The sequence below is a fragment of the Vicugna pacos genome, chromosome 23, assembly GCF_048564905.1.
Source record: "Vicugna pacos chromosome 23, VicPac4, whole genome shotgun sequence".
NCBI lineage: Eukaryota > Metazoa > Chordata > Mammalia > Artiodactyla > Camelidae > Vicugna > Vicugna pacos.
In genome coordinates, this window is record NC_133009.1 from 28,169,877 (window position 1) to 28,196,926 (window position 27,050).

The 27,050-nt window shown below is 39.8% G+C and overlaps 1 protein-coding gene across 3 annotated transcripts in view; it reads left to right on the forward strand.

Moving 5' to 3' along the window:
• The window catches only part of ESRRG (estrogen related receptor gamma), a 519,140-nt gene that overhangs the window by 484,641 nt on the left and 7,449 nt on the right, over positions 1-27,050 (forward strand). For 2 of the 3 annotated variants that reach the window (XM_072948734.1, XM_006203648.4), the window contains exon 6: positions 18,405-18,674. In XM_072948734.1, the coding sequence (XP_072804835.1) occupies positions 18,405-18,674 (270 nt within the window). Of the gene's footprint in view, positions 1-18,404; positions 18,879-27,050 lie in introns of all 3 variants that reach the window. The other variant, XR_012063582.1, reaches the window with a different exon arrangement.

Here is a 27,050-nt window from a genome sequence, read left to right on the forward strand (position 1 = left end):
CACAGAGGGAATCCGGCCCTGCGTCTCTTACCTCCTCAGAGCTCTGCTCACAGGTCCTGTATCAGGGATGCGTTCCTTGACAGCCTTGCTTAACAAGGCAGCCTCTCCTTCCCCTGCCCCTTCTCTGGTGCCCTTGGCTTTGTGGATGTGTTCGCCGTTCCACTACTGTTTTACTGCCTGTTATATTTTTATTTGTTTATTTTTCCCCACTGCCTCCTGAATATAAACCCCCAAGGGACAAGTACTTTGTCTTTTGTTGTATCCTTAATGCCAGGCTCACGATGGGCACTTGATGACTGGAAATACCAGCACACAGTAAACGCCTAATGAATTTTACAAATCTGTATCATCACCATCATTCTTAACAGGAAATAAAGGATGGTATGTTGAGCCCTGACTCTGCAGGGTTCTGTGGACCTTACAGAGAGAAGCTATAAGCTCAGGGAAGAGATGATTCCCTGCTTAATACAGGTCTAGGAGGGGTGAGATTCGAGTCAGGGCAACATGAGTTAGGTCCGGGTGGCAGCTGATGAGGGACTGGATTAGCCAGGAGGACTGGAAAGAGGCAGAACTAAGAGGTATTTCATAGGAATGGTTGGACATAGGAGAAGAGTCAAAGATAACTCCCAGATTTTGATGCTATCTTGTTGAGTATTTGAAGATGCTCTGGCGAATAGACTGGGACAGAGTTAGAGGAGGGTGGGGAGTGAGTTTAATCTGAGATATTTTGAGGTGAGTTGCCTTTGGTGCATGTCCATGAGGATGGCTGCAAGGAGTTGGAGATATAAAAGTCTAGCTCTTTTGGGAGAAGTTGTGCTGGTATTACAGGTTTATTACGTGCATAGAAATGGAGAGCAGGTTGGGAGTTGGGGGGAGGTACAGAAAGCCAAGGCAGAATTATGGAAAGTGTCACTTGGAAAGGATCGGCGCCAAAGAAGGGAGTAAGACCAGGAGAAAGAAGTATTACAGGTACCAGTGTATGGGGAGCGTTTCAGGACAGACGAAAGGGGGCAAGATGTGCCAGATATCTCAGAGAAATCAATCAGATCTGAAGGAGGATAGGCCATTGGGCTTGGCGATTGTGGGAGACCCCGGTTCAATGGAGGAGCTGACCCACGACCCAGACTTCAGCGGACCGCACAGGGAGTGGTAGCGGGAAAGTGTGAGTGCACTGTTTTGTCAGGAATTGCCACGGTGAGACAGTGTGGGGAGTGGATCAGAAGTGACAGACAGACAGAGACAGAGAGCTAGCTGTTGAAGAGGAGCCAGTGTGGAGGAACAATTTTGTGAGAATTAGAGGGATGAAGGCATAGAATTTCAGGAGGAGAGATTAATAGACCCAAGGTAAGGGGCTGAGCAGTTGATGGAACAACATCTTCAAGGCGGTGAGAGCAGATGGGATTGCGACCACGGCAGAAGCCCTCCTTGGGAAGAAGGAGCGATCCCTTTTCTTTAGAGACAAGCAGAAAGGTATTAGGAATTAGTCCAGGTGCAGATGAGAAGGGGAACTAGGTCTAGGGCATCTATACCCAATGTTCTCTGTTTCTCAAAAAAATGGATGAGATCACATTGGCAAAAATCAAATACAGTCGAGCCTCACAAGGGATTCAGGCAGAGAGACCATCCATTTGTGTCCAGAAGGTGCGCTTTGGATCCAGGCTTTATTTCTGCCCCAAACAAAGGACATCAGAGATAATGAAACATCCGCTCTGGAGTGTACAGTAGACCGGAGCATCCAGTCAAGCAGCCTTGCTTGGGATAAGGAAACAGCAGTTCAGTGACTAGTTCAAGATTACAGTTAGATGAGATCTTACTGAAACCAGTTTTTCTTACTCTTAATCCCTGCCTTTAGTGAGCTGTTTCAAGCTGTGCTTTCCAGAGACTTAATGCCACTTAAACCGAAATTATATCCTTTTTTTTTATGTGCACCAGCCCCCTTATGCACACATACACCCTACCCCCCTACCAGTCTTCAATCTCAAAATCACCCTAGGTACCTCCTACTACTTTTCTTTCTTGCCCTGCATGGTCCACCGTTTTAGCTTGCAGCTTGAATTGGATTGACCCTCAGATGGGCTTTTTTTTTTTTTCCTGGAGAAGCCATGTTACAGACTGGCTGTCTGGTCACATGCATGAGATGAGCCAGCGTGAGGCTGAAGCCACCATTAAGGACCGAGGGCATTAGCTCTGTGAAGTGGCTGCTGTATCCGAAAGGCAGAGTTGAACTAGATGCTCCCTGGGGTGTAGCACTTCTGGTTGTCAAATGAGCCTCCTCGATGGCCCTTCTGCATTTAACCTGAGGTTTAAAAGGTGCTACATAAATGCTTAATTCACAAAAGGAGATATGTTGGAAATACATTAAGCAAACCATATTTGCATCAGTTCTTAGGCTATGTGAATTCTTACATTCCAAAGTGAAAAGCACTTTGGAGCTACCAAAGTTTTAGTTATATATGAATATAATTTTATTTTCCTTGTCTGCATTTCAGCACGGGTTTTTGTTGTTCTTGAATTATTTTTTTTAAATGTTAATATCTATTTTTTTAAAAAGACACTCATGAGCTATAATCTGATTTGTTTCAGTGTGCTTATTTTGGATTGCTGTATTAATGCTATGTGCAGGCAAGAAAAAAAATTCTAGATACCTAGCACTTTTTTTTTTCACCTCTGAAATAGATGTTAGGATATCCGAGAGTAGTTTCTGCCCTTTAAATAATACACTAAGTACAATGCTCATGGACACACTCACACCCCTTCCTTCTCTCATTTGATTTCGAGATACAGAGAACAAATGAGACATTCACTTGGGTTTCGCTGTCTTTTATGAAATCCAACCCATTCTGGAATGAATGAGTGAGAGACGCAGGAGGCCGCCTTCGTGGGAGCTACTGCCTTTCCCAAGTGTCTCATCCTCTCTCTGACATCCCCAGGCGATGTGCCTGCATTTGTGTGTGTAGATTTATAGTTTATCTTTATCTATGGCTTCATCTGTAGGTAGCTATTATAGCTGCCTCGCCTGGATATTGTTTGGGCCTGATAGATCTGTCTGTAGTTCATCAAAGGGGAGCCGAGTGCCTAAAAGCCATCGGGTCCAGCTGACGATGAAATACGAGCCATCAGCCTTGGTAATGGCTGTAAAATTTCATAATTACACGGCCTTTATTACATTGCATAATGATCCTGAAGCAGTATGGAACAATTAATTAAGATTTTCAACCGTGGCTCTTTCAGAAATTAAAAGGTGCTGGTAGCTGAGAAATGGGGCTCTGTCTTGTCCTAAAAGCATTAGGGATGCTTAAGAAATCCTTTTCCAGGGCACTTTCATTTTTTTGTGAAGAGGAACATCTCCTAGTTAGAGAATCAGCATTAGCCCACCATGCCTATTAGCAAGTTTTTATTCCAACTTCAAAACTGATATCTTAAAAGGAACGGGAGTAAAAGAGTACTAAGGTTCTCTATAACTCCCCAACTTCCCTTTTCTCTTCTTTGAAAAATTCTATTCCGCCTCCTGCTATAAGCCATTCATCACGTTTATGGTTGTTCATCTCTACACATTAAATAAATGCAGGGTCTGAGATAGGGGGTCAGTTAACTGCCTGCTGTAGTGACCAAGGAGTTTCTCTTATACACTCTCATATCTGGAGGCATTAAAATTCTTTCAAGATCTCTACAGTTTTGACAGTCATCCCCAAAGGAAGACTTTACTGTTTTCCTTTATTATCCCGTGAATGCAGCATGTCACATCTAATAGATACCTTTTACTTTTTTTTTCCATAATCTCATCTTCACACCCCATAAAGAGTAATTAAATTTGGTGAGGGCCTCGAAGAGCCACGAGGAATTTTCTTTTTTTTTTTTTAATAATAATGGAAGCTAAAGAAAAATACGTAGTGTATACACACACATGGATATGCATTTACACCTACGAATTATGACCCATCCTTATTTTATTTTCCATGTCGGGGAAATTATGATTGAGATGGTTGCCTATGATAAAGTACTGATGAAAAGCGAGGGAAAACAGCACAGCATTTTTATCATGATGATTCTGAGTCCTGCCCCACGCTTTCACCTATGCATTCAATAGGAAATAGATACGTTTCAAGGAAACGTTGTCAATGGTACTGTCGATTAAAATGACAGAAAATTACAAAACGAAACCCTTGACACCACTCTGATTTACACAGAACTCCTGGATATTTGTTCACGTCAAGTATTATTGTCTTTAAATTGGCGATCATCGTACAGTGTTTTACCGATCTAAATATTTCATGGGAGACTGAAGCGTCCCCCTGGGCCTCCCCAATAATAAACTTTCAGCAGAAAATTTGGAAAGGATTATGTGCTTCAAGGAGGAGCTGCTGCTCAGAGTAAATTCTCTTGTTGAGGCATTTAGTCCCTTAATAGGAATTTTCTGATCTGCTGTCATTCTTGTTCACACACTGAGTGTCACTGCCTCTAAAACACTTGTCATTCTTTAATGGAAACAAAATAGTCATTGCAGCCAGAGCCGCAATGTCATTCCCCTACCCCTTGCTGCGTCGGCAATAGTGAAAATGACAGAGCGGCTCTCAGTAGGGGTAATTAAAATGTAAATATTGATATTTTATTATTTGAAATTACTTTCCAGTGCGGCATTTAATATCTCTCCATCTGTGCGGCTCTGTTTAGCGGTCACTTTAGTGTAGCTCTGGGATACCAGGCAGCGGCTTGATCCCCGTTATGTCAAAATGCTTGTTGCTGCTTAATTTTGATATCTAATTAAGTGGAAAAGTACAGTCCACACTGTAATCCATGGCATCTTAACCAGCTGCTTGGGTATATTTAGAATTAATCTCCACTATGGAATCATCCTAATGTATGCAATTAAGAGTCTGCCGATGGCTAATTAGGTGTATTAGAATCAGGCAGCTTTTTTTTTTTTCCTCTTCCTTTTTTTCCTCCCCCCTTTCATTTTGGACTGTTGCAGACATTTCAGAGTCTCTGCCTGCAGAGGTAGCCTTAATGCTCCTCAGGTGGAGTTAGGAAACAGGGCAACTTCCAAGTAGATTCTTCCGTGGACGGTAACCCTTACTATTTTCCTTTGCTTATTTCCCTGAATCAATCTAATATAGGCATTTCTAGGATTTCCTGGATCTATTTGCAGGATCTCAGGGACATGAAAAGGACTGGTTGCAGCCCAGAGGAGAGGTGGGAGACGGAGATAAATCCTTCCCAGCAGAGCAGAGCAGGGAGACTGCGAGGCAGTGCGGTGGGTGCTCTGGTTCATGTCGGGAGGAGAGGAATTAGGGTGTGAGAGCCTGTGGCTGCAGCTCCATCTCCCTTCCCTCTTCTACCTTTGAATGGAAGAGTGTCTCGAAAGAGTTATTGTAGGAGGCACGGGTTTGGCTTGTACGTTGTGTATCCCTAGTAAATAGGACAGGCAGCATTTCACGACTGATAACGATTCTGCATTCATGTGGTCGAGGAATTCCAAGAGCTGTGTTGTTTCACATTTTTGGTTTTTGGTTTCATTTTAACTTGGCCCGTTATCCAAACTGGGGGCAGTGTAGAGAGGAGGAAGGGGAGGGAGAGAGGAATCGAAGGGGTTGCTTCTACTGTCAATGAGAAGATAGCTGGTAGCCTCCCAGCGGATCGTATGCCAAGCCATAATGACTTAGCTCTGCTTGAGCCAGCAAACACCAGCCGTGAACTTGGGAGTAAATATTCGTAAACAGATCTTCATTAGCCCCAGAGAAAAATAGTGTGGGAGTCTGACTTTAAACTGAGCTCTCAGGGCTAGAAATTCAGAGAAGCTGTTTTTCCATGCTGTCCAGAGCACAAATTATGCCCAGGTCTTTAAGCATCAATAGTGAGGATTTCTAATATTATTTGAATGTGGAGTTTCAGGGTCAGTGTGCTATAATTTCATATCTGTGACATGCATCTCATGGATAACATATTTCTTCTGCGTTCTTTCATGAATACATATGACACTTTGTTTTTAATGGCCTATGCTGTAAATCCTTTAACTTGGGTTTATGCAGAAGACCGCCTGATTTTTTTTTTCTGCCTTTCCTCCTTCTAAGGCATATGTTGGAGACACTGAGTTATAGTATCTTTCTACCTGGGGAAAATCAAGAAAAGCACACCTGAAGGATTTTCTTTTTTTTTTTTTCCTGTTTTACTTGTAGATAGTAAAAGTAAGATAAAGGGGGATATTAATGTTAATTCCACAAACAGCAAGTCTCTAATAATTAGTGCTCTTGTTGGAATTTGTGTTTCTATATCAAGGGACCAATTAGGGGGTAAATTTGAAAAGATTTGAAGGCATGTTATATAAAATGAATATAGAAGTTATGGGTGATTTTCTCTTAGAGATCCAGAGAGAATCAGTTCTTGGTCATTTCAGTGAAAGCAAGCAAGATGATCACAATTCTCTATTTTATTTTATGTTTTTAAATTTGCTAGCTGAAATGAAATTTTCAGATTTTTAGGTGAAATCACCCAGGTTTACACAATTCCAACATCATTCTGTGTGTTCCTGTGTCTGTAGGTGTGGCCTTTGCAAATAGGAAAATGGTAACTAAGAGTCTCCTTTGACTAGATGCCCTGAGCCTTAAAGCCAGCAACTTTGCTTTTATTAATGCAGGCAGGTGCATTGGGAGAAACTTTGAACACCTACCTTCCTTGGATAGGTAGCATTTAATCCAAAATCAGATTAGGATGAGTTTATCATATGTATTTACATATATGTAGTTTTATATATATATAGTATAGTGTATATATAACTGAGTCTTTTATATATATATATATATATATATATATATACATATATATATATATACACACTTATATATATATATTTATCCACTATAACAGCTTATTCTTATTTTACCGAATGTGTACAATATGCTTTTAGATTCTTCAATATCAGAGTATCATGTTGGGTCACACATAAAGTTGCCATGCCTAACTTGCTATTTATAGATTAATGGTTGAATGTTCCCAAGAGAAACGGTTCATCTTTTTTTTTTTTTTAAGTTATTAAATTTCATGGGTGGGCAAAAGAAAAACTCACAAAGACTCATTTTTTAATTTAAAATATATTTTGGTGTCAGAAACAGTTTAAAAATCAAATACCGGAAATTGTAAAGGAAAGTAAAAAAAATAGCCAATAATTTGTTGTTGTTTAAAAACAAAGTTAACCCAGGATTATGCTTGGGATTATTTCTCCAGCAGTTCTGTAGAGGATTAGACACACACTGATCTCTTGCTAAATTCTGACAAATGACATCCTTTATTAATAACTTATTGGTTAGTTTATTAAAGTTTTGATTGTGAAAAAAACATGTATTTGATCTGAACATTTATATTAGCAAAATTCAACTTCTTGTGTTTCTCCCCATATCTCTATTTTTTAATGAAAAATCATGGTTTCCAAGAGACATAATTTGCCCAGAAATCCAAATTCTCAGCTAAGTGTGTACCAAAAAATGGAAAACAAAGTTCACACAAAAATAATGTGAACTTTTTACCTGACTTTTAAAAAAATGAATTTGTGGCCCCTTGCTTGATTTTCTCAATGTGCAACCCGGCTTTTTCTTAACTTAAATGAATCCTCCTTCCTTTGCCCAGAATATTTGCATAGGGCCGTCTCCAGCTATGCTGTTCCCTACAGCAGGTAGAAAGGGCCCCCCTTCAAAATTATTATGTAAGAATGGATGTACAAACCAGTTTGATAAACCTGAAACATGTCTAAGTGGCATTTAAATTACATTAGCACCTACTTGCACAGACACAGGGAAGGGTCATAGCTGACAAGTACCATCTTCACTGTTTGTAAATGTCTAATTTGCTGCCTTCGAGTGGGAAGGCACCTCACTCCCTTGCTGCTGCCCCATGGCTGTCATGTTGCAAATACTTCTGACAAGTGAGTATTTACTTAGCGAGAATCCATTGTTCTAGAATGGCCTGAGAAGGAGGTGCCATAGCTGCCGTGGGTGAACACATTTTTAGGACATTGCCTTTTCTTTGTAGTTTTTGATTTCAAGGAAATCCATAATGATTAAGAAAACAAACAAAGAGACAGGATTTATCAGTCTGCTTGCCTTTTTTTTTTTTTAAGTGTAGGAAGTGCCTTTATCAGTTGCTCGGGCTTTACCAAAACTAGCTTTGGAATCTCCTAATAATTTATATAAAAATAGTTGACATACTAATTTCTGTTCCTGCAAATAGAAGCAGGGAGCTTTTTCTTTCATTCCTGAACTAAGTTAGGATTTGAAAGGACTAAAATACTAGCTCCAGATAATAAATTTACACATTGTCAAAATAATTATACAACTAGGTAGAGTAGAGAAATTAATTACAGATACTTGTAAATAATAAAAAAAGTCATTGTGATGTTATCATGGAGTCAGTTGTGAACAATGATTTGTAAATATAGGAGAAGGCAGTTAGGGCATATGATTAAAACATCAACTTTAATTACAAATTAAAAAGGAACTGGCTGAGGTTGAGAAATTTAGGCCAGGCTTTATCAGAGTTTAAGTGGCTGCAAAGAAAATCCTGTATACTCTGTAGGCACTTAGAGGCAAAGAGCTTTATGTATAATTGGTGCCTTAATAAACAGTTGTTGAATTATGAAAAAAAAAATGAGGCAACTTTTTTTGTTACATACTCAGGTATTTTTAGGGTGTAGGGGAGCTGGTATCTGGAATGCTGTCTTCATTCCTCGCCTTCTATTCCTAGCCTGTCAGTGAGTTGTTAAGGGATTTGTATCCGTTCATTCATTTGGTACCTGTTTACTGAGCATGTGCTATGTGGCGGGCACTGTTGGAAGTGCTGGGGATACAGCAAGGAGCAATGAAGAGGCGTTCTCTGCTATAAAGAGCCCAGAGAACATGGAAACCCACTGGGAAGGGTACAGATGTAGCTCTTAGGCTGCGCATCATCACACCCTCTCCTTTACTGGCTTATGTCTCTGTTTCACAACTTACAACTCTAAAGGCCCCTGGATGCTGCACGGGAACAATGACAATGGCAGTAGGGGTGGGAAGGAGTGTATGCACATGGTGTCAGGAATAAGAAGAGAGAGCGGGGGAGGGTATAGCCCAAGTGGTAGAGAGCATGTTTAGCATGCACAAGGTCCTGGGTTCAATCCCCAGTACCTCCTCCAAACACAAATAAATAAATAAATCTAATTACCTCCCCCATATAAAGCAAACAACAACAACAAAAGAAGCAAAAAAAGAAAAAAAGAAAAAAAACAAAACCCAGCTGATAAAAGAGAAAAAACTTGGTGACAGAGCACCAAAAGGCTAGGAGTGAGACAGCTGCGGGGTGGTGATGCTATTAATCTGGGAAGTAGTGGAGCTGTGGGGGTGGACATTGGGGTTGGCAGAGTGGGCTGACTTTTCACCATGTCACCATGATGACATACATGGAGGACTTACCGGGAAGGTGTTTCAGGAAATGTGGCAGGAAAGGGAGAGAAGCGCCAAATAGTGAAACACATTTCATACTGTGCCAGAGAGTTTCGGTTTTGTCCTTTAGGAGAAGTGGAAACCAAGAAAGCATTTTGAGCAGTGGGATAACGTAGTTAGATTTCATATTTAAAAGAATGCTCATATAGCCGCAGGTAGGCTGGAAGAAGGAAGTACCATGTACAGGGATTTGGGTATCCCCTTATCCCAGAAGAGAAGATGGAGGCCTGAACCAAAACCATACGGGGGGAAAAGGAGAGAAAGTGATGGGCAACTTTGGGAGGATGTGTCCAACCAAACACTGATCTTTCCTCCTCTGCATGTATATTCACTTGGCTCATTCTTTATGGGGCCCACCTACTTCTTTTTATTGTGCTTTAATCAGCTTTTACTGAATTGTAAAATCTTCCAGGGCAGGGGTTGTGTCGTATGTTCTGTTGGTTCTGAGCACAGGGCTTCACTTCTCATAGATGCGCTAAGTATCCGTTGGTTTGAATTTGTTATAGTAGAACCAGTGGAAACCTAATCATGCAGGGCTGGACCCAAACTGTGGGAACGTTTTCCCCAGCTTCCCATTATCTAGAGGAGGAAGGAAGAACCAGAGAAGGTGAGTCACATGGTTCATTGGTGGCAGAGGTGGCAGCCTTGGCTGGATCTCCTCACTCCCACTCTGATAACCTGCTCCCTGTGGCCCACATGGCCTTGTGCTTCATGTGAGTAGCTCTCAGCTCGCTGTTCTGAATCAGGCAGCACTGGGACTTGAAGACCCTATGGAGGTGTCTGGTCCACATTTCATGTTTGACAGATAAGGAGTCAACTGTGGGTCCATACCAGTTTGCCGAGGCTGCTGTGACAAAGTGCCACACAGTGGGCGGCTTCAGCAGCTGTCTCACAGTTCTGGAGGTTGGAAGTCTGAGGTCAGAGCATCCAGAGAGTCGACTCCTTTTGAGGGCTGTGAGGGAGAGTCTGTTGCATGCCTCTCTCTCAGCTTCGGGCAGCCTCCAGCATCCCTTGGCTTGTAGGTGGTGTCCAGCCTGTTTATCTTCACATCATTTTCCCTCTGTGTCTAAATTGCCCCCTTTTTATGAAGTTACAGTCACATTAGATTCGGATCCACCCTAATGAACTCATCTTATTAACTTGATCATCTGCAAAGACCCTATTTCCAAATAAGGTCACGTTCACAGAACGAGGAGTTAAGATCCCAGCAGCTTGTGGGGGGCTGCGATTCAACCTACAGCAGGGGCCCAGTTAACGCCACTGGTTGTAGCATAGGTGTAACTAGAACCCAGATCTCCAGACCTCAAGGTCACTGCTCCTCACACTAGCCTCTTCCCTCGTCTGTCACTCAATAGAAGTATACCCTTAGCTTTTGGGTATTTGACATTAAAAGCTTCCCACATATTCTTTAAAAGTCTGTGGACATTTCTATCAGCCTTACAGATCCCCAAAGTTCAAGACAGAGTCAGCATGCGTTTATTTTGGAGGCCTGATTTTTAAATCAAGCGTTAGACTGAACTTGATGCAGGCTCTGGGAATTTCCTGAAGGAGATAGTGCCCGCATGTCTGTTGCCCAGGCTGGACTAATTTTCCTGGGACAGCTGGTCTGTGCCCTGTAAATACACGATGAAGTTTCTTGACCTGTCCAACCAGTGGCTGGGGAGAGCAAGGCAGATTCAAGCAGAGTTTCTTTTTCTTCCAAATCAGAAATGGAGCCTCAAAACAATGCTGTTCCCTCCTCAGTATCCATCTTCTCCCAAAGTGAAATTGAAAATGCCCTCTTACAAATTTTTTTTTTAAGAGTCCTATATTATATGGCGCTGCCTTCCTTTTTTTCTTTGTGGCCAAATAGATTTTAGTCACATCAAAAAGGAGAGCTTTCCAGGCAGAACTTTCTTGTGTTCAACTTGTATGAAATACAGGTTGTAGGAAAAGAAAGCCATTAGATGTCCCTCTTTTAAAGCAGCTCAGCCCACACTCACCTCCACGCCCCGCCTCCCTAACAATTTGTCTTTCTTCTTGGCTTAGATGAAAGGACAGAAGTAGAGTTGAGGGCAGGTCAGAGGGAGTTTGGGAAAGACCAAGGGAACTGTTTCAGCAACTCTGTCGGCCTTCAGAGGTGGTTGGTTTGCAAAGAGAAGCTGTACACTCCGTGGGGATGTTCTCCGCGTTCTTATTTTGCATTCGTCTGCCCCTGGTTCTTTTTTTTCAAAGTGGGTTGGCAATTGTTGAAAACCACCCACTTAACAAACAAACAAACAGACAAACTTCTGTCATTATTTTGAGGCTTTTCTGTACTGCCACCTGGGACTGTCTTTCCTCAACTGCTGTTACACTTCTGATTTTTTCTAGCAAGCTGGACTGGTTATCAAGAAGCAATTGCTAAAGAACGCATTTCACCGGTGCCATGGGGGTGTGTTTTCAATTTCAGTGGCCGTGAGTGGGTTAACTGCAAGCTTGTTTGGCCATTTACATCATCAGCACGAGCTCTCAGGGGCCAGTCGAACCTGTAAGCCCAGTGAATAGTGATTAATTCCGCCTTGGCCTGGTAGGTACTACCTACCTGTCCATTTCTGTTCTTCACCTCTTTACTTTATCACAACTTTCCAGATCATTTGCTAAGTTGTAGAGATGGTGGTGAGTTCTGCCACATGGAACCCAATTTTTGAATCTGGGTTCTGTCAGATTTTCACATTTGTCCTATGAATCCACTATTTTAAAATGATATCTCTATAAAGTCTCTGTGAACCCTGCATGGAGTAGAAAAACAGAACTAAAGAAGCAGATTTCTTATGGGATCAACAAATGTTGAAGCAAATGCTCAGACTGGCAAGAAAGGGAACGATCCCATTTTTGTCGGTTATTCTTACATTTCACCCAAACTGATTGTGATTGAATCTGAACTGTTGAAACCAGGCTCCAAGAATAAAGGGTCAAAGGGCAGCATTGTAGGTATTGTATCAAATGCTTAGATACTGTTAGAATAAAGAGATAATAATTATCATCTTTTGTAAAGAAAAAGTCTAAATAAAACCAGCACTGGGTAGATAATCCAGTTTTCACTCTGGTACTTGGCCGTCTATAGCTGTTTGCCCCTAACCCTACTGAGTTCTAGTCCCTGGAGTCCATCTCTAGGAGAAGCAAAACAGAGAAAAAGGTTCTGTGTACACACACACACACACACACACACAGACACTGCAGGCCCCAGAGTTGTTGTTTTGCGAATCACAGACCAAGAGATAAGTCTGCTCTTCTATGAGAAGAGCAACTAGCTTAAGTGTACAGAGTAAGTTTATCTCCAGCCAGGCTGATGCAGCTGTGTATTTATTACTAACTAAGACCAGACCCTCACCCCATTGTTCTTCTTTGCTCCCCTAGTTCCTGTAAACACCAGGTTTCTTTGTATGGGAGAGAAAGAATCTAGCTGATGCCTCATTGCTCCCTCAGCCTCTGTCAGTGCACTTCATCTGTGATCTCAGGGGGTCATTAGGACACAATAACAACTTAAGCATATGTTATTTGTTGAAGAATGTCCGTTTTTGGTGGGACAGAGGAACTACAGTTCGAAAACCATGCGCGGGCAAGTCAATGCCATGCTTATGTGATACTAACAGACACCCTGAAGATTTAAAAGGTTTTCTCTGTTTCAAGGGAGCAGCTGAGAAGAACATGCCTAGCAGGGGTTAAACCCAAATGCCTTCACTGCAGCCTATTTCTGTCAACACTCTGTTTGGGAAATAAACATTTATGCCTTCTGAAATGAAAGTGTATTTTTGAAGACTAGCCGTCAGATATTTTTTGCCCTTCACACTTTCAAATGCTTAGCCTTTTTTGTAAGTTGACTGCAAAGTGCATCGGTTTGCCAGGCTAAAAAATAAAATAAAATAAAATAAAAGTGCTTGACAAGTGCCCATAGCACCACTGTCAACCTCTGAAGTTTCCAGCAGAAGAAGGCAAGAGGGTTGGCACAAAACATGCTTTCTTCAAGCCGGTTACTTCAGGGATACCTGCCTCTTGAGAAGCTTTTCAGTTCTTCCAAATCATGCTATTCCCCACTGTCATCTGGTTTATTTTGGAGCACACAGTATTGCAGATAAACACGCTATTTTACTGGGGGTCAAGGTGGAGAGTCATTCTGCCAGCAGAATGCCCCAGATACATTAAATGGCACTGACTCTGGGACAGACATGAAGAGAGATCAGGGTTGCCAGTGACAGGCATGGAATTGGCCATAGCTAGGGAGGAAAAAAATGTGCCATGGTATTAGTGTATTTTAAAAAGCTGTAATACTGCTGAACATTTAACACTATAACCTGTCACACACCAAAGATTAAGATCCCGAAATGTACAAAACATGAAGTTCAAACAATACAACCGCAAAGCAGTATTATTTTATTTCACTTGGAAAAGAGGTTTCTCTCCAAAGATAGCTAAATGGTATAGACAATGAGGACCTCTTCTTTGTAGCCTCACAGCTGTAAAACACCACCAAATGCCCAATAAAAGCACACAAGGTAATTATCATTTAGATACAAACATGGGTGCGCCAATAGACCAGCGGTGTTTATAGATAATTCCTTAGACTCCGTTTATTAAAACATGTATTTTCATTGAGATCTTGCTCATTGAAGTGTTTATACTTTGCTCAGGAGTACTGATAAAAATATTTCATCCATGTCTCTTTATGTGTGAAAAATAGAGCTAGCACTCCTAAAAGGCAGGGAGAAAAATCTTGAGGAATTGAAATACCATCTCTATTATGCATTCAGCCTCCTGACCAGGTGAGCACAGCCATCTCTTAACAAGGCTGTTTAACTGCTGTCCAGGCATTTGGACAGGAGAGGTCTTTGTGCCAGCTTCCTGATTGCAGAGGTGTGGTAGGAAAGGGTTAAGGAGTTGAGATTCCGCTCTTTCTAGACCAAGAAGAGATAAAAGCCCAGGCTTATGTTGCACAAAGTGTGGGTTGTCCTTTTTCCTATGGTTTTGCAAAAATTACACCCCCTCTAATCAGCTTGAAATAAACTCAAGGCAATCAAGCAGACCTTTTGTGCTATATCCATTTTTATGTCCTCCCCGACACACTCCCCTCAAAAAAGGAGAACCTTTTCCTTACGCTTTTCCTTCTTTTTATTTCATTAAGAAGTAAAGGGAAAAGTTCCGTTTATAGGAAGGATACACACTCACACACACACACACACACAGAGCCATCCACATAGGAGAATCAAATTGCAGGATCAACCTAAAAAAAATGAAATTTTATTGTTTCTTGCTTAATTAAACCCCAAAGAAATGTGTGAAATGTTGTTATGGCTGAAAAAAAATTGTTAATTTGTAAATCACAGGGACAAAAGGGGCCCCTGTGCAACTTTAAAGTTTCCGTGCACGTAAATGTCGATAGCGTGCCTTCTCCATCATCAGCACTAAATTCACATTGATGCCTCTTTTCTTCTCCGTATTGATCCTTCCATGAGAACGTAGATTTGTATCTGTTAATTAATGCGTCCTGAAACAGCGTTTGTATTAATCAGGCAGATAAGAAAAATTGGATGCCTGCATCCTCCTGACAACCGTAAAAGTGCTGGCCCTGATAAAATCGTGGATGGACCTCAATAAAAAAGTTCCTCCTTCCACTCAATAAACTAATCATCCTGCTTTTAATTATTCGGCAGAAAGATGTGTGGAGATTGGAGAATGTGTAAATCTATTTACTAACAGCGGTGTCTGGGGGGAGAATAGGGCTGTCACAGGAAGGCGCTGCAGGCCATGCGCTCTGTCCATCTGCTGCTGCAGAAAAAAAAACTGCTACTTGGGAGCCGGAAAAGGAGCAAGAAAACCAAAGCCAACTGAAAATACCCATCCCTCTTTGCTCATGACTTTCAAGATGAGGCTTTATTTTTTCGTCTGTTTCATTTACAAAAGAAATTCCTACTGAGTCCCTTTTCTTAAGTTAGCTATTTGAATTTGCATTACGTCTTTTTCTGGGGATGGGAGTGTAGAAAAAAAGACCAGTATTGTTGGTTCATTTATTTATTGGTTGTAAGCAGAACATTCTCAAAATCAAAAGCAAATGGAGCCACACCTGCTCGGATTAGATCGTGACTTTCCTCTTTTGAATCCCCTTTCAAAGTATTTCTATCTCTAATTCTTTTTTAAAATATATTTTGGTTGAAGTATAGTCAGTTTACAATGTTGTGTCAGTTTCTGGCATACAGCACAATGCTTCAGTCATATAGGAACATACATATATTTGTTGTCATATTCTTTTTAAGCGTAAGTTACTACAAGATACTGAATATAGTTCCCTGTGCTATACAGTATAAACTTGTTGTTTATCTATGTATTAGTTAGTATCTGCAAATCTCAGACTTCCCATTTATCCCTCTCCTCTCCCTCCCCCCACCACCCCGTAACCATAAGTTTGTTTTCTTTAGCTGTGTATATCTCTAATTCTAAGAGGATATTTATTAATGTAACCCCACATTGCAATGACCCCTGCAAAAACAGAATGGGAAAAAAAGGAGAAAAAAGACTTAGCCAGTCCAAAAGATCAGTTAAGTAATATGTAAGCGGCTAGATAAATAATGAAAGAAGTGCTTTTTACATGTGCCTTAAGACCCCTTCAGAAAAGCCAGACTAATCCCTCTTGATGATTTTATTAAACACTGGTGGTTAATGGTGCCAAATGGCAAACCACTAGTGTTCTCCCACAGGCCAGGAAATCCTTTCCTTTTCTCTGTCATGCTGTAGTTGCTAATATCACACCAAATACGAACAGTTTGTTATGAATAAAAATGACAAGAACAATGACCATGAGCAGGAGCCTAAGAAGGCTGGCGGCAGTGGACATTTATGATTTGGGTAGGAGGGTCTAGAAGGGAGTAAAAATAGATTTTATAACTTGCATTATTAAAATTTCCTTCCTTCTGTAGAATTACTGGTGACAGGACCTTAAATCATGGTACCATTGTCCTCAAGACCAAAGAGATGGTTGGTCACCTTTGGAATTCCTGGGCATAACATTGAAAATGAAAGTGAAGTTTTAAGAAACATTACTTTTTTAGGAAAAATGTGTGGCTGACCATCAGGTATCTCCACTAAGACTTCCTTTTAGAATTTGGATTTTATCCCTTTGAGATATAAATATATACCTTTACTCCACAATAGGTTTAATTGTACTACTTCATCTTTCCCTATTGAACCACATTTTCTTTTTCTTTTCCTTTTCTTTTTTCTTTTCTTTTCTTTTTTTTTTTTTTTTTTTTTTTTTGCATGGGCTTTCTCAAACTCAGAAGGGACTTTCAACATGTTTGTGTAAATGCAGACCAGATTTTTGTGAAGAATTGAATCAGTCATCCAGATCGTTCAGATAAAAAGTAATATATAATATAGCTATACTTATGGAATGCATGTTATCAATTAGCATTTTGCTGGGTTTTACTTTCTATTTTCCCAAAACAAAAAATAAAGTACAAGTACATTGTCTTGCTCCAGGTGAAACAGCCAGTAGCTCATATTTAAATTCAAGATCTGGCACTGCTCGTATCTTATCCACCATACCTCGTTGCCTCCAAATTTAACTTTTTAAATAACTGGATCTTATGATCCAGCAATCTCACTCTTGTGCATATATCCAGAGGGAACCTTAATTCAAAAAGATACATGCACCCCAATGATCATAGTGGCACTATTTACAATAGCCAAGACATGGAAACAACTTAAATGTCCATAGACAGATGACTGGATAAAGAAGTTGTGGTATATTTATATAATAGAATACCATTCAGCCATAAAAAAGGATAAAATAATGCCATTTGCAGCAGCATGGATGGACCTGAAGATTGTCATTCTAAGTGAAGTAAGCCAGAAAGAGAAAGAGAAATACCACATAATATCAATTTATATGTAGAATCTTAAAAAAAAGACAAACAAACTTATTTACAAAACAAAAACAGACTCACAGACACAGAAAACAAACTTATGGTTACCGGGGAGAAAGGGAGTGGGAAGGGATAAGTTGGAAGTTCAAGATTTGCAGATACTGACTAATATATGTAAAATAGATAAACAACAAGTTCATACTATATGGCACAGGGAACAGTATTCAATATCCTGTAGTAGCCTATGGTGAAAAAGAATATGAAAACAAATATATGTATGTTTCATGTATGATTGAAGCATTGTGCTGTACACCAGAAATTGACACAACATTGTAAACTGACTACACTTGACTATATATCTATATATCTATATATCTATATATAGATATATACAAAAAAATAAAGAATAAATTGTGGCTTTTCTATTGGGTGAGGAGGCCAGGCTGCAAAGTATTCCAGCCTTTTTTATACCAATAATCACCATTTTAAAAAGGAATTCATGCTAAATATCAGTGGGAGCGAAATATCCAATTCAGAAGGCTCTTTTGGGTGTAAGTATACCGAGCACTCACTGGGCTTGTGACTATTACAGAGAAATAGTTCCAAATTGCACTCTGTACTGTCTGGCCTAAATTGTTTTCCTTTACTTTTGTCTTTTTTTTTTTTTTACTTTTATGTTGTTTATCAATAGTAGTTTTTAGATATGAGGTAGTTGAATGTTGGACTTCCCATAAGACATTTCTAAAGACTTCTGCCAGAAATCAAGTATATTTAAAGATTACATGATATTTCCTTTCCAAGTGAAAGAAAGAAAAAAAAAACAAAACTCCTCCTTCTCCGTGACGTTCCCTTCAGCTGTGTCTATAAAACCTGGAGAAAATGCCAGCAAGCTGACGCTGGTTTGTGACTTTTACTTTGCCATTTGCAAAATGACCAGGGGAAATTTTAAGAGCAGCTGATCAAAGCTCAGCCTAGTTTTGAGCGCCGACTACCATGTGAAACTGACGTTGCGTTATGAAATGATGGCTTTAAAGTAACTCGCTCTTCCTGTCTTCTCATACAGGCTTTTCCACGCTGTCCCTGGCCGACCAGATGAGCCTTTTGCAGAGTGCGTGGATGGAAATTCTGATCCTTGGTGTTGTGTACCGGTCTCTTTCCTTTGAGGATGAACTCGTCTATGCAGATGATTACATAATGGATGAAGACCAGTCTAAATTAGCAGGCCTTCTTGACCTAAATAATGCCATCCTGCAGCTGGTGAAGAAATACAAGAGCATGAAGCTGGAGAAAGAAGAATTTGTCACCCTCAAAGCAATAGCGCTTGCTAATTCAGGTCGGCACATTGACATGACCGTTGTTTTGTTTTCCTATTATGTCAGTTTTACCTCTTCCCTGAACTTCTTCTTCAGGGATTTGCTAGATCCAGTTGCGAATCCTGTCCGAGTCAGCAAAATTATAATCATTCTGGCTTTCTAGTGAAAAGGTAGAAAAAATTAATTTAAAGGGAATTATTTATTTTACTTGTTTATTGAAAGTTGTGACACGTTTAATCACCTAATTCACTAACTTGAACCATGGCAGAGCAAAAGCTTGTGCAGATATAGTGGAAATGGACCCTCTCAGGACAAAATTGTCTTATTTGCACAAGTGAAAATAAGCATGAGTTACACACACAAACCATTTTTTCCACTTGAAAATGCAAATTTTGCCATTGGTATATTTAGGGATGCTTTGCATTTTGGTTATCATAGAATACTCAGTTTTCTTCTGTTCTTGAATTCGCTACAAGTTAAATACTGCCAAAGGAGTGTTTCCCTCAAAGGTATTACCTATGCATTAAGGGTTAGGAGGTATAAGAATAAATGGTCTTTACATTAGAACTGAAATGTATTAAAATAGGGAGCAACCTCTGATAAGTAAAAATCGTTGGTGCTTTGTTGTTTTCTCCTTTGTGCCTCTCCCGATGCTTTATTGTGGTCTTAAGTCTCTTTCAGCATTTGCATAAAGTCCAGGATAGATCCCTCCTTAATGACGTGCTGATCTTTAGATACCTGCATGTCAATAACAAGCTCTGATGCTATGTACCATTGACAGTCACACCGTGCCCCTCCACCTGCTTTTGTTTTGACCCTATCTTTGAACTTTATCTTGGTTGCCGGCCAGTAGTTTTCCCTTTAATTACAAGAAGGAAACTGTCAATAAAATCTGTTAAATGGGATGCAATGAGTGGCTTGAATGGGCGGACGGCTATTTGTTCAAATTCTGCAGCATTCAAGGTATTGACAGTTTGTTTTCTGGGGCCATATGTGACGATCAATCTCAGGCTGGGCTCAGCCGCGCTGAAAAATGAAAAACCAGATTGCTTTTGCTTACTTGTGGATGACGACTTTGTGATTTGGCGCGGTCCTAGTGAGATGAGACCTTCTGCCCAAATTGCCCCCATGAGAGCCAGGGACGCGTGACTGTTTTTAGAAATAATTTTTAATTGATTTTGTAATTAACAGTTCATCTACAATATTGATGCATGAATCCTTGGACTGATGGGAGGGAAATTGTTTTCAACAATGAAGTTGTACTTTCCTATTTGTCTTCATAATGGAGTTTAGCATTTCACACTTTTAATTGCAAGCGTAGTCCTCTTCCTTATCACACCATTCACTTCTCTCCTGCTCCCCTGTGAAACTGTAAAATATGATTCCTTATGACAAATGGCTTTGTTGTCACAAACCTTCAGGAACCTCTTCCCTGCTCTCTGAAAGGCCAAAGTGGGAGATAGGAGAGAAATTTTCTGAGAATGTATTAGTTTGCATGGACATCACATTGCAGCATCTCTCATAATTAGATGAAAGATTTTGCAGCAGGGGATTGGGAAGACTTTTTATTTGGAAATCATATAAGTGATTCTAATTTGATACATTTACTTGGTTAATTATTTTTAAAATGCAGCCAGGGCGTTTTATATCTTTTGTGTCTCAAATTGCTTTTTTGAATTATTAACTAATCATGAATGCTGAGCAATGCTAAAACTTTATCATCAAAATTGCTAAAATTTTATCATTTTAGATGTTAGATGCATACTTTATGGCTATGGATTATAATTTAGAATACCTGAATTAATTAGCAGCAGCATTTCTGTCTCTGTTGTTTAGAAGTATAATCATTAATATTTTGGTATATAGATATTCGAATCCCACATACTCTGCTGTTAGGGGGAGGAAGTGACCTACTTTCAAGCAATGACGGTGATTAGAAAGTCTTTAAAGAACTAGTCAGTTTACTGTTTCTTGTTTTAAGCCAAAAACAGTCAACGAACCCTCTCCTTTTTCTCTTATCATAGTATTCTGTAGCATTTTTTCACAGAAATTTCTTCATGTTCTAATATTCTTCAGCTTCTTAATACCAAGAAAAAGTAATTGAATCAGAGTCCATAATAAAGGAGTAAGGATTAAGTACTTCAAGGACTATTTTCATGTCTAAATTGTGCCACCTCTTCTGTGTTGTATAAAGGTGGCCCTCCAGTCCAAAGCCTCAACATCTCAGCTTGGCGTCAACCACTCAGAAAGTCACTTTATTTGAGACTGCCACTATGATGTTATTTTATTTCCTCTTTTTGACCCATTATTTGAAGGACAGCAATAAAGCTGTAAATTCGATCTTGCTCCAAGCCAGCATTTCTTAAACTGCTCCTAAACACGTCAATATGAAAATATTCAAATATTTTTCATAAACACCCCAAAAGCTTGTAGACTTTCTTTTAGTATTTAGAAATTTCAGATTAACATAAGTGTCTTTTTGTGGGGAAAAAAATTTGTTTTAGTGTTATTTATAGAAGTAGCTCACATTCCTTGTATGGCTGTAGATGTTAGCAACTATTGTCTCATTAATCTAAATTCCAGTTTATCTTAAACATCTGTCTTTATTCAATAATTATAAATGTTGTGCTTATGCTTGGGAAACAGGGCATTGGCTTTTTGATAATGGTTGTCATGTTTTTTGTAGCTCTGTTTCTGTCACATGTGAATTCAGGAATATTTATAACACCAGGAAGCCATGCCCTGTCTTCCGGTATATAGCCCAAAAAACCAATCTATCATGAGCTAATACTCTAATTCTCACATTCAAATACTTGAAAACCCTAAGTAATTGTCCCAATTTATTTTTGCATTTTTTTATTGAAGTATAGTCAGTTTACAATGTGTCAATTTCTGGTGTACAGCATAATGTTTCAGTCAGACATCTACAAAGTTAAGAAACTTACAGCCTCAGTTAAAATACATATTCTCTATTTTGGAGTGCCAACAACCTCTTGAACAGGATTACATCCCTGATACATCTCTGTGTGACTGAATTTAAACAGGAAAATTTAGGTCACAGTTTTAACACTGCTTTCTCACATGTACACCAAGAAGTTTAGACTGATCTCTAGAATCATTTGGGAGAATCCTATGATTCTATCATTAATTTTTCTGTCTTTTTGGGAAAATATAGTGAAATATTACTACAAGCATTTTGGGTAAACGTGTATCATGCGATTCGGTGCCCTCAGTTGGTTCTGTTGATTCTTATGTCTAAAATTAGTTTGAAACTCTTATCACTGGCCCCAGGGTATTATATACATTTTTATATAGTGGGAGATGAAAAGCAGTGTAAGATTAAGAATTACTTTTAGCCTGATCATTCTCTTTTGCTTAAGTCAGGAGACCTTCAAGCACCATAGCTGCCCCTCCCATCCCAGCTGTTACCACCCTTGCCCCACCCCCCCAACCTACAGCCCTGCCAGCCTGGCCCATTTTCAAGAATAAATAGAATCCACATGTGTAAAATTTGATTTTCCTTTTACTTGTACACAGTATTACTGGAATAATAGCATCTCTTGCAGTAAAGCTACAAATCATATTTTGGTCATTAATTTAAAATCATTAGTAATTATACCCCATCATGACAGTATTTCATTCTCAAGGATAAATGGTATATGTGCAGAATGTGGTGTGATTTCAGGGGATAAAAACTGTATGATTGCTTGTTGGAGACCAGAACAGGGGTCATGTTTCATTGGCCTATTTGGGCCCTCATACAAGTTCGGACTGGTGTTTCTTTATCTTTTTTCATTATCACTCTCTTAGGATAGGCTCTTTAGATATGTTTTTTTCCTAATAAGTCCCCAACAAAATATTAATGTCACAAATATACTTTATATCTGTTTATGTCGTGTGTGTGTGTGTGTGTGTATATATATATATATATATATATATAGAGAGAGAGAGAGAGAGAGAGAGAGAGAGAGAGAGATGCAATTTACCTAAAAAAAGAGATCATTTTCCTATTTTCAAATTCCAAATTTCACTTTCTTTGAGAATGCATGGTTTAGACACCTGTTTTTTGCTCTGTAAAATGAGGCAGGTGAATTAAATACCATCTAATATCTCCTATCTGGTCTAAAATTTTTATGTCAGTTAATTTTAAGAGAGGGTGGTGAGTTTGGTCTTATGTTTTTTGTGTGGTTTGGTCTTATGTTTTGTGTGTGGTGTGTGTGTGTACTTGTGCTGAATTTGTAATAGAGAAATATTAACATCATCACAGATCTAAATAACTAGTGAAAAACCTCTTCAGTTCTTTACTGTCTACTGGGCTCTCAAACAATTTTACCGAAATTTTGACTGAATTTGCTGGTTTGATACTCAGGAGATAGTTTTAGCTATTGGTCAAAGAGATTAGCCTTTTTCAGACTCTCTGTGTAGACATTTCTCTCTTTTTTTTTTGGCCTCTGCTGGGGAAGCTCGTGTGATTCCACAACACGCCTTTTAGTTACACAGGTCCAGCGTCACTGTACAGGGGATGGAAGGGAGCTGATGAAGGTGTGTGGCTACAGTGAGGCAGAGGGTTGGACCCTCTGAACCTCGCTATCAATGAGCGATTTCTATTCCACAAATAGGTATATGCCATATCTTTAAAGTGTCAATAAATAAGACTTTAGCCATTGCAATTTCATATCTGCCACCCTAATTTAGTATTTCAAATTTAATTTAGAATTTTTTCCCAAGTTCATTTATCTTTCTGTCTTCTTGGAGTTATAGTAGTGTAAAACCAACAAGGAAAGTAACGAAAAGAATTGGAGACAAAATGTTTACCAGATTATAGCATTTTGTAAGAAATGAATATGGGTAGGTTTTTTTGTGTGGCAGGTAGATATTTATTCATAACTTTTACCCAGATCAAATCATAATTCATACTATCAGGCAAATAAGAAATCAGAAGTATGCCTTTCTATCTCCTGGTCTACTTCTCTTTGGTTTTGGCTCAGATCTGCCATCACTGTTTGGATTATTTTAATTTTGTTTTGGATGCTCTCTTTGGGAAGTAAGTTTGTTTTTTTTAATTTAACGCAACTCTTAAGTTTCATGCATATTATGATAATTCAAAATTTAAAAATAAAGCTGGTTCTCGAATGTTTCTTAACATGTTCCGTGATCATGGTGCCTTTACCTAATATGGGAAATATTTGCTGCAGGAATCTGTGCTTTCATCCTACTTAATCAGCACATCAGATCTTCTGCAAATTGCTTTACTCCTAGGAGTTGACATAATATAACACTGTTTTCTTTTGTGGGTCTTAATATGACAAGCAGTCTGTTACAGAAGGTCATGGGCAGATCATGGTGCAGATCATTTAGGATGTTGTGGAAGGTTGAAATATTTACCACCCAAGCTGGTATTAGCGTTCACTTCCTGAGTATAGTTGTCTTTACCACTTTTAGCACTAGGAGTTAGGAACCTTCTAGAAAAGGGTAAGATACCAGAGGGAGAGAGAAGGCCTTGGGTACATGTAGGGTTATAGAAAAAAACCAACAGGGAAATTCGATTATGCCAGGTACACAGAACAAATAATAACTTGCAATTTGAAAGGGGAGCCTGGGAAAGAAAGAATGGGCCACGAGGGTCCTCCGTGGTTTAACATTTTATAGAAATACAGTGTGAGAGTGACCCTGGGGCTGGTGTAAATGTAGGGGAAGGCAGGCCTGATAGCCCGAGCAAGAAACGAGGAACCAGGCCTCCCAAAAAGTGTGTGTGTGTCAGTGCACAGCTAGAAAATCGGAAGTCCTGTCTCACCATGGTTAAGCACAAAATCGGAGTTATCATCACGATTTCCAATGTTAGAATTATGACTTCTTGGGCTGGAAAAGACCTGGATGGTCTTCTGAGTCAACCCCCTGCTTGATATGTGAACAGCTCCCTAGGTGTTTCTGCCGGGTGTTTCCATAGTCTTGATAGGAATTCTGCTCCACTCACTACTTTCTAGGAGGGACCTTTACATCAGCTTTCTCACTACCTATCTCTCTCTCTATCTTTTTCACCATTTTAATGTGAACTAAAACATAGATTAAGAAAACACAGCCCCCCCCCCGCCCCAAACCAAATGTGTGACTTAATGAGTGTATTTGTTTCCTCTGGCTGCTCTAGCAAGCCACCGCAACGTGGTGGCTTTCAGCAGCACACATTGTTTCTCCCAGGGTTCTGGAGGTCAGAGGTCCGTAATCAATTTCACCAAGTTAAAGACAAGGTGTGGACAGGGCCATACTTGCTCTGGAGGCTCTAAGGAAGAACCTGATTCCTGGCCTTTTCCAGCTTCTACTGTGGTGTTCCTTGCAATCCTTGCCCACGGCCCCTCCCTTCATCTTCAAAGCCATCCCTGTGCCATTTTGCTTCAGTGGCAACATTGCTTTCTTCTTCCTTTGCCCCCTTCTTAGAAGGATACTTGATTTCACTGATGGCCGACCTAGATAATTTAGGATACTGTCCCATATCACAGTGTCCTAAATCCTAAACTTTGAAGTCCATTTTGCCACATAAGGTAACATTCAGGGCCCAGGGATGGACTACCTGGATATCTTTGGAGCTGTTTGCTGCCTACCACATTGGATATATAAACACGGTCAAGAAATAAAACTTTAGGGGGAGGGTATAGCTCTAGTGGTAGAGCACATGCTTAGCATGCCTGAGGTCGTAGGTTCAATCCCCAGTACCTCCTCTAAAAATAAGTAAATGCTAAATAAATCTAATTACCTTCCCCAACCAATAAATAAATAAATAAGAAAAAAACTTTGTGAGGTATCCCAGAAACCCTCCTGTGTGTCTTGTCCCAATCTCTGTCGCCTCCCTTCCCACAATAGTATAAAAGTTCCTCTTTCATTTTCACGTTCTTATAGTTCATCTGTTGCAAAGCCAGGGCATTTGACAGGCAGAATCCCCCACAGTCTGCACTTTCCAGAGCACATGTTCTAGGTGAAGCTCAGCATGTTTCTCTGCACTTTGCATCTTGTACAAATTGGCAGTGGGATCCAAAGGATTTAATCAGATTTGGTTTCTAGACCTATGGGTAGGGTGTTGTACTCTAGGGGGCATATAATGCCTCGTTGTCTCTCTTCTAGTGACAGTAGCAGCCATTGGTGCTCATGCCCTCAATTCACGACGATTTGTAATTTTAACAATTCTTTTTTCACTCAGTAGTTGGGATACTTACACAAAGAAATGCTCTCTCTCATCTCTTATTTGGTTACCAATGATACAGGCTGCATAGGAAAGGCAAGGTAAATGCTTGACTATTTCCACCTATTCACCAGGTTTCAAGGTGAAGAATGGGCACCCTGTCTTTTTCATGTCATTATAAAGACATGTATTTAAATATATTTGATGAATTTCAATCAATTGCAATTTTAATTCTTTTTAAAGTTTAAATTGCCCCATTTGGGTCAGAGGGACCCTCTTCAGGTTAGCATCTGGTATCTTTTTGAATGACTTAGTAGTTGTAGATTCTGTCTTTCCTTTCTTATGACAAGATGTTCCATACTCATCTTAAATATTTCCTGGCTGGGGCATGGAATTCGATTACAACCTGGGGGCTAGTGGTACTCATTACTGCATTCCTGGGTTGGCCAACCTACCTAGGCCCCTTCATTGGACAGAGCTAGGAACACACACACAGACACACTATAATACTGGTTGTGTGTGTGTGTGTGTGTGTGTGTGTGTGTGTGTGTGTATTTGGGGAATATCTGTTCACTTAGTTTTTTTTGCTAAATGTTGTCTGTGGGTTTTCAGTTTTGCTGTTTAGTCGCTCTGTTCTTTCATGTGCAGATTTGGAGAGAGTAAAAGTTTTTGCTGCCACCACTGCTACCATCCTGGAATACAGTTGACGTATTTTTAATCAAAGTATTATGATTGGCATATTTTTAAAAAGTATAAGTCTAACCATCTATGTTAATCAAGAGCCGTTAGCCATGGCGGTCAACCCAGGTGCCTTGGATCTCAGCCGATGTAACTGAGAGGATCACTTTGTTAGACTTCTTATAATTGTATACAGAAATTTGGAGACGCAAATTCCCTTCTAGCAAAAAGACGTTTGCTCACGTCGCTGTCTTTTTCATCATAGTGTGCTTCACTCCTTGAGTGATTAGAGAGTCACATTGGCTCTGCCTTTACTACCTCTCTTGGTGTCGGCACCTTACAAACGCTGAAGAAAATCAGTGCCTGTGTGTTCCACAGAAAAGGTTACTCTCAGTGTTGGTTTATAGTAGGTGCTAGACTTGACTGAATATGCTGTGTCTATTTCTAATATTCCATTCTATCCTCAAAATAAGAATTGGCACCATTGAGAAAATATTGCCAAGGATGAGTTCCAAGTCCTGAAGACAGTTCCCAAAAAGAGCTTGGG